The sequence below is a fragment of the Xenopus laevis genome, chromosome 5L (assembly GCF_017654675.1).
Source record: "Xenopus laevis strain J_2021 chromosome 5L, Xenopus_laevis_v10.1, whole genome shotgun sequence".
NCBI classification, from domain to species: Eukaryota; Metazoa; Chordata; class Amphibia; order Anura; family Pipidae; genus Xenopus; species Xenopus laevis.
In genome coordinates this window covers 169803694-169815121 of record NC_054379.1, presented here as the reverse complement: position 1 = coordinate 169815121, position 11428 = coordinate 169803694, and the positions used below count along the sequence as shown (strand labels likewise).

General features: G+C 45.4%; 1 protein-coding gene across 4 annotated transcripts; it reads left to right on the top strand.

The window, feature by feature from the left end:
* The first annotated feature begins 3237 nt into the window (after positions 1 to 3237).
* Positions 3238 to 9617, top strand: preb.L (prolactin regulatory element binding L homeolog). 4 transcript variants are annotated; one of them, XM_018261905.2, is made up of 10 exons: positions 3238 to 3455; positions 5451 to 5606; positions 5839 to 6040; positions 6187 to 6407; positions 6764 to 6844; positions 7016 to 7140; positions 7595 to 7768; positions 7847 to 7919; positions 8472 to 8631; positions 8763 to 9617. In XM_018261905.2, exons 2-10 carry the CDS (start codon positions 5472 to 5474, stop codon positions 8855 to 8857), a joined length of 1266 nt encoding a protein of 421 aa, XP_018117394.1. In that variant the 5' UTR covers positions 3238 to 3455; positions 5451 to 5471; the 3' UTR covers positions 8858 to 9617.
* Positions 9618 to 11428: the final 1811 nt, after the last annotated feature.

The following is an 11428-nucleotide window of genomic DNA, read 5'->3' as shown; positions in this document are numbered from 1 at the left end:
TAGCCTTCTAACTCTCTCAAGTGGGTTCTTTTCTGATCCGACCCATACCCGCCCTCCATGAACCCGTGCCCGCCCGTAACTTCCGGGTTCCTTTTATAGACCCACCCCGCTGATGGGGTGGGGAAAAAGGGGAATCCAGCAGACTGGCAGGTGCGAGGTTGGCCCGATCCTGTCCGACCCGCGGGTCCTGTGTGTATGGGGCCGGCCCGCACATCACTAATATCTTATCTCTGTCACTGCTGAGCAGAATCTCTGGGTTTCATTAAGGGTGGTGGCACACGCTGCTACTTGGGGAGATTAGTCACCCAGCAACAATTCGCCTCTTCTTTGGGCAACTAATCTCATCTAAATGCCTTCCTGCTGGCAAGAATGTAAATCACTGGCGAGATGGCTGAAGGAGAGGCGAATTGTTGTTGGGCAACTAATCTCCCGAGTAGTAGCGTGTTCCACCATCCTAAAGGCAGCTGTTAGAATTGATGCAATAGTTACTGATGCTGCTGAGAAATGGATCAACTAAATGGATCGACTAAATGTACCAGTTTAGAATCTGCACCTGAATTACTGAGCTGCCAGACTCCAACACCAGAGACAGGAACCATCAACTTTAAAGGAACAGTTCAGTGTAAAAATAAAAACTGGGTAAATAAATAGTCTGTGCAAAATAAATAATGTATCTAATATAGTTAGTTAGGCAAAAATGTAATGTATAAAGGCTGGAGTGAGTGGATGTGTAACATAATAGCCAGAACACTACTTCCTGCTTTTCAGCTCTCTTGCTTTCCACTGATTGGTTACCAGGCAGTAACCAATCAGAGACTTGAGGGAGGCCACATGGGACATAACTGTTGCTTTTGAATCTGAGCTGAATGCTGAGGATCAATTAGAAACTCAACAGTTATGTCCCATGTGGCCCCCCTTATAGTCACTGACTAACTCAGAGTTAAGGTGGCCATAGACGTAACAATTACGATCTTTCTTGGAAAAGATCTTTCCTAGAAAGATTGTTCGTTTCAATACACACGTGTAGAGCTAAATCGTCAGATATACAGGTAGATATACGGGAAGAAACAATAGAATTCTACCTGTATCTGATGATTCAGCACTAACAATGGCCGATGTTTGGGTCCCTTCAAAGGCACCCGATCAAAATTTTCCGTCCAGCCCGATCGACGAGCCGACCGATATCCAAGTCTTCTGCCGATATGGGTCGGCTCTTTTCCCACCATACACGCAACGAATATCGGACGAAAATTCGTTTTGTACGATATTATCTGTGCGTCTATGGCCACCTTTAGAGAGCTGAAAAGAAGGAAGTAGTGTTCTGACTATTATGTTACACAGCCTTTATACATTACATTTTTGGCTAACTAACTATATTAGATACATTTTTTATTTTGCACAGTCTATTTATTTACCCAGTTTTTATTTTCACACTGAACTGTTCCTTTAAACTGGAAAAACAGTAAAAAATAAATAATGGAAAGTAATTGAGAAAAGTATATTTCTGGGAAACAAACTGAAAACAACTGAACTGAAAAAAGTGTTTGGAAGGTGAACATCCCCTTTAATTACTGATAAACCTAAATGTAAAACATACAAGCTCTTATTGGAGGCCCTCCCTGAGCAAAGAAAAGCTTTGTGCCAGGCCTGGGAAAAAGAACTAAATGTAACCCTCAGCCAGTGGGGGAAATATTCAAATCTCAATACAAAATATTCCTCAAGAAGTAAAGAAACAAAATACAAATTGATTACAGGGGGCACTAAATACCATTTACACACACACACCAGGCACTATTGATCTTGAACATTTCAGTAGATGAGAAAGAAAATATTTTGGACCTGCTCAGTCTACATCTCACTCTACGTCTCCTTCATTCTGCAAAAAAATTGTTCCTAAAAAGTGGAAAACTACACTCGCTTCTAAACACTGGATAACCCACACAGAGGAGATTAGGCAAATTGATGAAATCACCCAAATAATGTACAAGCAAAGCGCTGAGTATAGGAAAGTGCGGCCCCCATGGACAAACGTTATTAAATCTTTGGGTTAATACACAGGAGGCCCATCAGCTTAGAATCCTTTTTAGTCATTTACAACTGGGCTCATTAACCACTTTAGAAAGATTGTGGACCAGTAAGTACAATGCTACGAATGACTTGTTGTCAGACTTTGCTTTAATATTATAATCAATGCTTCATAAATATAATGTAGAAATGTCCAAGGACTTTCACTGCATTTATTGACCCCCTCTTCCCTCAAACGTATAAAGTGATGCACTTGCACAGGCCGGGAATTGAACCCACATAATACCCACCACTTACACAGGTTCTTGCCCCACCCAGGGGCTTTAATCACAACAAACCCCAAGTAGCAAATATCCCCCACAGCCAACAGAGGCCTTTGTGAACTACATGGAGTCAATGTGAAGGTTCAGGCAGCTCAGAAGTATAAATTCTGGGTCCCACTATAGTGCGGCTCCAACCAGGGTCGTCTGAGGGAAAACCAGGAATCCTAACCAGTGGGGTTACATTCAGGGGGGGTAACTACAGAGGAGGAGGGGGGGGCAGGAGGTATAGGGGCCCCATGAGGCCCTAATTCATATACAATTAAAATAAAACAGACCAACCGCCAGACATTTTGGGGGCCTGAAAATCAGTGGTGTATTTAGTGGGCCCCAGGCTGCACAGTCCTAGTGCCCACCCACAGACCCCATGTGAGTGTTAGGGATCTGCACCCCCAGTGCTCCTCACAAAGTGTCTGGGTCACATGCCGCCCCTGATATCCCTAATATTGTGTCACCAGCCCTTCAGTGTTATGTGGGGCCTCTGGATTCAGTGGCTTCTGCCCCAGTCATTGTACTTCCCCTTTATCTGCAGCAGAACCTCGGGGGCGGGGCAAGTGTCAGAAGGTGAAGGGTCACTGAGGTCACAGGGAGTCTGTTGGGCTCTGGGGCCGCCCCTAATTCCCCAGCATTATCTATATAGATGTACATGTAACGGCTTCAGACACAAAGCGAAACCTTATGGCAGGAAGAGACAAATGTACATGTTCCATAGGGGAACACACGGGACGTGCCCACCAAACTAATGGAGCGAAGGAGCGACGCTTTGGCGGACAGCTGACGTGTCACAGGAGCGGGGCTGGAGAGTCACGTGATTGGACCGAGCTAATGAGCAACTCGCTCGGGCTGATTAAATAGCGGCCAGCTGGAGGCGGCGCATGCGTACTGAGAGCTGTGTGGTGCAGTTCGGAGTCGATAGCCGGCTGACAAAAGCGAGCGCGTGCGCATTCTTGGATGTGCAGCCTGGCGCATGCGTTGTAACCGCGCAGCCGCGCATGCGCACTCCGTGTGTCCGGTGGCAGATCCTCATCCTGACAGACAGATAGAGGGATGTGGGCGCAGAGCTGATACCGGCGCTACCGGCTGAGACCCGACCACTGGGGCTACTGACACGTACTGTAATGTAATGTATTGTCACTGTATTGTATTGTCACACTGTATTGTATCCCACTGTATTGTGCGGCTGAGGCTCGTCACTGGGCCGGGGAGGGACATATGCGACTCGGGCGCTTTATTATGACGTGTCTATTGGGGGTTACACGTTACTGCTCTATATTATACCCCCCATTTGTCTCTAATCCCCCCACTCATTCTGTCTTGTGAGAGGCCCTTACTGTACAGACGAGCTGAGCAACAGGACCCCAGGCACAGCCGCAATAACTCACTCCCCTTCTTTCTCTTTCATCCCTATATGTCACTATACGTCACTATATATCTCTATACGTCTCTATATATCTCTATACGTCTCTATATATCTCTATACGTCTCTATATCTCACTATATCTCACTACTTGTCACTATATATCTCTATACGTCACTATAAATCACTATATCTCACTATTTGTCACTATAAATCACTATATCTCACTATTTGTCACTATATATCGCTATACGTCACTATAAATCACTATATCTCACTATTTGTCACTATAAATCACTATATCTCACTATTTGTCACTATATATCGCTATACGTCACTATATATCTCTATACGTCTCTATATCTCACTATATCTCACTATATCTCACTACTTGTCACTATATATCTCTATACGTCACTATAAATCACTATATCTCACTATATCTCACTACTTGTCACTATATATCTCTATACGTCTCTATATCTCACTATATCTCACTATATCTCACTATACGTCACTATATATATCACTATACATCACTATATCTCACTATACGTCACTATATATATCACTATACATCACTATATCTCACTACTTGTCACTATATATCTCTATACGTCACTATAAATCACTATATCTCACTATTTGTCACTATAAATCACTATATCTCACTATTTGTCACTATATATCGCTATACGTCACTATATATCTCTATACGTCTCTATATGTCACTATATCTCACTATTTGTCACTATATATCACTGTACGTCACTATATATCTCTATACGTCTCTATATGTCTCTATACGTCACTATATCTCACTATACGTCACTATATATCACTACTTGTCACTATACGTCTCTATACATCTCTATACTTCACTATACCTCACTATATCTCACTAATTGTCACTATACCTCACTATATCTCACTATATATCACTATACGTCACTATATGTCACACTCAAAACAACTTCATCAGACAACCACAATCACGTATCTTCAGTTAATGTGGCAATTGCAACAATATAATATTATATACATAGTATTTGTGCATTAGAGCAAATATACATTGTCTATAGAGAGAAGGAAAAGGCAACAAGGAGCCAAATAATCAGAATGGGCAACGTCTCGGCACCAAGGCCTTTGTCAAGGGGATTCTTGGGGCCATTCTGATTATTTGGCTCCTTGTTGCCTTTTCCTTCTCTCTATAGACAATGTATATTTGCTCTAATGCACAAATACTATGTATATAATATTATATTGTTGCAATTGCCACATTAACTGAAGATACGTGATTGTGGTTGTCTGATGAAGTTGTTTTGAGGGTCCTTACCTGACATATTGTGTAGTACAGAGGGGCCCAACAGATAGATGGGGATCTACCAGGAGACCTTTAGTTGCTGATCTGTAGATCTCAAGACTCCTGTTTCATTCTTTTCATTCTCATATTTATTATGTTTAGTTCACATAAGAAATAGTTGTTTGTTAAAGATAACAATATACATTTTCAGTATTTAAGTAATATTTCCCATGGAGCAGAATACTAACAATGTTTTTATGGATGTAGATCATAATGGGACAACATGACTAAAAGTAAATCCGGTGTTAGTAAAGTAAGGGCCCTCCTGGTGTATATTGGGTTACTCGATGCAGGTCTTCTGCACCTCTTACCATACACAGCTATAATAGATTTCTCCAAGTTGTGTGCCCTCCATTGATCTATATTATTGTGTCTCTTTCATCAGAAACAGACCAGATCCAGCAACATGGGCCGACGACGTCACCCCATTCTGTACAGCGCCCCTTTCCCCTTGTACTCCGTGCGCATAGACCCCATAAGGGGAATCATCATCACAGCCGGCGGGGGAGGAGCCTCAAAAACTGGCATCAAAAATGCTGTGGTGAGTTTCCTTTCTCCCTTCCCCCATTATGCTCTGTTCTCTTCCTGCCCCACCCCCATCACCCCCTTCTACTTCTCTGCAATTGCCCTGCACTGCCTAATATACAGCCCCTACCTACCCCACGGCACCTACAGCTTTATGGCAGCGCAGGGGTGGGGCTGTACTGCAGGGGTGGGGCCGTATTGCAGGGGTTGCAGCAGAGGGGCACCAATAATCTCTCCTCCCCCCCCAGCTTTTCCTGGAACTGGAACAGATTTCGGGCAGACTCAGCGCGTCCCTCCTGCACTCGCTCGACACTGAGACCAGAGCCACCATGAATATGGCAGTAGCCGGGGATGTGATCGCTGCCGGACAAGACTCCAACTGTCACATTCTGCGCTACCAGGTCCATTCACAGGACGAGAGGAGGGACAAGATGAAACAGGAAAAGGCTGGTGAGACCCCCAATTACTTATTGCTGATCTGTAGGGAGAATCTGCCCCCCCCGGGTTAAATCTCCATTCAGAGATATACAGAGTCGATCCCCCCCCCACCAGGCATCAGTGGCACACACGTTGGCAAATGTTTCTTTTGTGCCCAGGAACCAACGACAGAACATCCAGAAACAGAAGGTGCTCCAAAGCCAATATTGAGGGGGGCAGCGAGGGAACCAAAAATGAGACCCCCGACGTCTCTATTGAGCTTCTCCACACGGTACAGACCGACACCAGCACCGACACCCTCCAAAAAGCCGTGTACTTCAACCAGGACTGTACCAAGCTGCTTACGGGGGGAGTGGATGGCTACCTGCGCGTGTGGGAGGTATGTAACAACGATATTGCAACTCCCCTTGTCTGGGGCCCCTCCCCTGCCAACAGCGAATAGTGAGAATGCTGTGTGTGGGCCCCATGGGAGCTCTCTGCTTGCAGCCACCCCAAGTAAAGGCAAACGTGGGGTATCTTCATCTCAGGATAGTACCCCCCCATTTCATCAGTCGTTGCTAGGGACTGTCACCCAAACAACCACCCAGCAGTTTAGATCTTACAAAGGCCAATTCCAGCGTGTGAGTGAGTGTGTGAGTGTGTGAGTCAGTGAGTGAGTGGGTTGTTGTGTGAGAGTTGTACTTGTGGTTCTGTGGGTCGGAGAGAAGTCACAAATCTGCCCCTTTCCTTTCCCAGTTCCCCGGGATGAAGAAGCTTCTGGACTTCAAAGCTCATAATGGTGAAATTGAGGATATTGCCTTCAGTCCAGGAAACCAGGTAATGCCCCAGCCGGTGCCTAGTATCTATCTATCTATCTATCTATCTATCTATCTATCTATCTATCTATCTATCTATCTATCTATCTATCTATCTATCTATCTATCTATCTATCTATCTATATATACACACCCAGTGCTGCGACTTTACCCCTGTTTGTGTTTTGTGCAGGTGGTGAGTGTGGGACAAGATTTCCGCTGTTGTGTGTGGGAGGCAGATCAGCTGCTCCTGGAGTTGCACTGGAACGAGAACCTGCCCAATATCCCTGATAAAATGTACCGATACCGAGCCTGCAGGTAAGTTCTACTGCCCCCCTACTGTACACTCAGCCTATACTGCCCCTTACTATACAAATAGTGGGAACATTTACCGACCCTGCAAAGCTCTGATGTGCTACACGTAAGCTGCAGTCCCACACAGCTGATATTCATACAGGATTGGAAGAGCACAGAGCACCAAAAGAAGTAGAAATGTATTAGTCATCATTAACATCCAAAAACATCCAAGACCAGACATAATAAGGGCTGCCCGCTCTACGCGTTTCGTTTCTTCCTACCAATTCATCAGAAGCTTCCTTATTATGTCTGGTCACGCTGTTTTTGGATGTTAATGATGACTAATAAATGTCTACTTTTTTAATGAATGAACTCAGGCTTCTTTTGGTGCTCCATGCTCTTCCAATCCCCTACTGTACAGACATTCAGGGGGAGCTCAGTATTATTTGCTGATGTTCTAGTTTTCTGGTTTCAGATTTGGGAAAGTGGCGGATCAGAAAGAGGCGCTGTGTCTATACACTGTTCAGATCCCGTATAAGAGAGAGCGACGCCCCCCACCCTGTTACATCACTAAGTGGGACGGACTTCGTTTCCTGCCCCTCGTTACCCAGCCGTGTGGGAATGAAGTGATCTCCTGTCTGACAGTCAGGTGGGCTAAAGGGAGGTGCAATACCTGTCTGTGTATTTAACTGCCCCCTCTAACTGTCGGTTTTGTCTCCCCCTCCAGTGACTGTGGCAAGTTCCTGGGCCTGGGCACGGTGACCGGCTCTGTGGCTATTTACATTTCCTTTTCTCTGCAGGTTGGTCACCAATGCATTGACTTGTACAAGTTGTATAATATATAGTGAATAAAGTACCCCCTCTTGTAAGTTATAAGGATATTATAAGTTACCGAGGAGCCCGAGTGTTTTTATACAGGTCATGGAACTCCGAGGTAACTTCTAATATCCTTATATTTTACAACTGGGGGTACTTTATTTATTATAATACACAAGTTTCAGTGAGTCATGTGACAGAAATTACATCACTACTCACCGTTTATAACTGATGACATCAGAACTCACCATTTATAAGGATATAATTTTCAGGATATTCATGGTTTATGTGTATTATATAAATATATATACACATGATGGTTAGTTTAGTCCTGTCTATAGTGGGCTCCCAGGGAGGCAGACTGGGTGCTGAGACTTGGGGTGTTACAGGGTGTGGGACACAAAGCAAAGGTCAATCAGGTTACCCAAATGCACACACCTTATAATAAGTTAACGGGAACTGGGAGATACTGGGCTGGGCAAATAAAGGGGCGGGGCAGTTGTTCGTCCTCCCCTGATCCTGTTCTGCCCCCGCAGAGACTGTACTACGTGGAGGAAGCGCATGGCATTGTGGTCACAGATTTGGCTTTCTTTCCGGGGTCCCAACGATGCCGAACTCTCCGGGGGAACAATGAGACGGCCCTGCTGAGTGTGGCTGTGGATAGTCGCTGCAAGCTCCACCTCCTGCCCAATAGACGTAGGTCAACTCTGCTTTGCCTTCATTTCCTGTCCTCTGATTGGTTTACAGCCAGGCAGCATGAATGGGGCTGATGGGTATTAATTTTGTTGCATTATGGGCAATATTGATTTGTATATGTTCTGTCCCAGGAACGTTCCCCGTGTGGCTGATGTTGCTGCTGTGTTTCATATGTGTGATCCTTGTGCTGCTCCTCCTGCAGCAAATCTTCCCGGACTTCCTATAGAGACCCCGACCCGCAAGATACTCGCACACGTTGTCCAGAACTGTTTCATGGGCCCCTTACATGGGGGCGCAGGAGAGACTGTAATGGGGCCACTCTCCGTAGGGTTGGTGAGTTCAGCCTCTCTGTGTTGCTGCACGTGATTGGCTGTTAGGGAGTTGATCATGTGCAAGAGAAGGAATGCCCCCGGGCACAGTGGGGCTTCGGAGCAACAAGTCTGCCATGTTTATATGGGGAACCCACAAAATTCAAAGCTATGAAGGACCCAGGGGTCTCCCTCTTTTTCTGATGGACTAAAAAACTCTAATGTCTTAATAAGTACCCCATTTATTACCCCTCCCCCCCCCAAACACACTGAGCCAAACCCAGTCCCATCTCTGCCTAAAACTCCTTTGCTTTTGCGTTTCCCATCAGCCACTGGTTCCCAAGTGGGATTGAGCGTGCATCATGGGTAATCCTAGTGATTCTACATGGCGGGTGGGGAAGCTTTCCATTTTACTAAAAATACCCATTTTAATGTAACTTTTCCTTTAAATCTGTCATTTTATTCATCTCTGTGTGTGCCAGGCAATTGGGGGCATGTTGAACCCAGAGAATATTGGGGGAACAGCAGCTGCCAGTGTGTATAAATATGTGCCAGGCTATGGGGGGGACGGATGCATTAGCCAGTAAAGATTTGGGGGGCTGTGACTGCTCGAAGCACCTTCTTTCTATTTATGTCATTTTAAAAAATTATAAACAATGAACTGGATCTCATTAGAAATTGGGCGACTGTTCTTGTCTTTTTATTGCATCGAGCTCCCCGTTTCTGTTGTCTCACTCCATAGATTTCCCTGTTCCCCAGTCGGCCAATCAGAGCTCCCGTGGGCTGGGAGTACCTGAGTTTATTTGGGCTCAGGAATGGTATCGGGAATATGATCTCTAACATATGAACCTACATAGAAAAGTCAATATTCCTATACAGTTAAAGGGGAAATCACCTTCCAATGGTCTTCATTATTTGTTATTTTGCAGCCTGCGCTATCTGCTTGTCTGACTTCAGTGACCCCCCCCCCTCCCCATAGACTCTGAGGGGTCAGTTTTATTGTTGGTTATTGTCTATATTTCTATTTCCTGTACTGTTCCTCTCGTTTATTCTGACTGCTGCTTGGTTGCTAAGGTCATAAAAGCCCTAGCAACAGAATTGGAGTTGAAAGAGGTGCAGTAGCGCTGCCTCCTTTCAGATGGTCTCTTTGTACAAAAGATGCACCTATCAACTATTTCAGCAGAATCCCAAAACCTTCATGAAGGATTTGGCCAAATCCCTAATCGGAACCCTAATTTGCATATCATTGGCTGAATTTGAAACCTCAATCCTGCATTCAGTTCCTCCCTACGTTGTACACGGGGGTGCTGATCCACAAGGGAACCCCCAAATTGCAGCAGAACTCTTGAGACCTCCCCAAGTACAGAATATTGTCAGGAACCCACCCACGGCTCTCATCCTGCGTTATTGTGGGGGAGACACGTGAAAGGCAGAGTGGGTTAAATATCTCTGATTGTGATTGCTCATTCTATTTGTTGAGAAATAGACCAAACTGCCATTTTTTATTCCAAAGCAGATGACACAGAGCATTGGGCAGCGCCGGAATGTTTGTCCCTTATTCAGTGGGACCCACTCCATGATAATAATCTGCATATTCATTATGGGCGGGAGGTGCGTTCTCTGTCCCCAGTTGTCATGAGTAAGGATGGAATGCATTTTGGGGGTCTGAAAAATAATTTGCTGTAAGGCCTAGTAATATCTAGTTACACCACTGGTTCTGGGGTCCTATCACTCAGTGTTGCACCGTCCCACCCCTCCCAGTAAATCCAGTGCACGTTACTCATCGCTGGCAGATCCGGTAATGATGGAGTCAAACAAATCAAAGTCCCTAATACAAGTCATCCCATCCCTGTATCTCACTGACTGATACCGGTCCCATGGGGGCCCCTACATCGCATGCACCGCCCAGTGACCAATGAGTAAATCCGTGTGTTCATATGTGTCACTGGCAGTCCTGTTGCATGGCTACAATCAGGAGCTACTTTGTGCCTCACCATTAGTAGGATAAGGAAAGTTGAGTCGTACTGGGGAGACGGAGGCCGAGGCCATTGTATGTGCAGGGAGAACAACAGGGAGTGTTAGGGGGTTACCAAGTACTTACTGGCTGATTAAATGGCAACATACCTGCACTATGGGAGAACGGGTCATCTGCAGCACTGAGACAGAGAAAAGGGGTCCGAATGTGGCTAAGTTTGAAATCAGGGCTGGCCTGAGTGTAGTAGTCCTCACAGGAGGGTAAGCCCCATACCACTGAGGTATGCAATGAGTAGTCCCATACAGTGTGAGCAGAGACTTACCTGCAGTATGTGATCCACATTTACTACCTTCCCAATGACCCGACTGTGCCTACAAGACAAACCTGTAGCTTCAGTTTCCAGTAGGACAATATACGAGAAGTGCATGGGCGGGACCCAAAGATACTCGCTGCTCAGTGTCTCTCCTCAGCGACTTGTTTAGTGAATACTAGAAGAGAATGTAGTTGAGCAGCT

Bases quoted from the DNA above. Each gene is read 5' to 3' on its own strand.
- preb.L (XM_018261905.2), top strand. From the start codon at position 5,472: ATGGGCCGACGACGTCACCCCATTCTGTACAGCGCCCCTTTCCCCTTG. The intron at 7,141-7,594 runs GTAAGTTCTACT...TTCTGGTTTCAG, and splicing joins TACCGATACCGAGCCTGCAG to ATTTGGGAAAGTGGCGGATC. The intron at 8,632-8,762 runs GTAGGTCAACTC...GTTCTGTCCCAG, and splicing joins CCACCTCCTGCCCAATAGAC to GAACGTTCCCCGTGTGGCTG.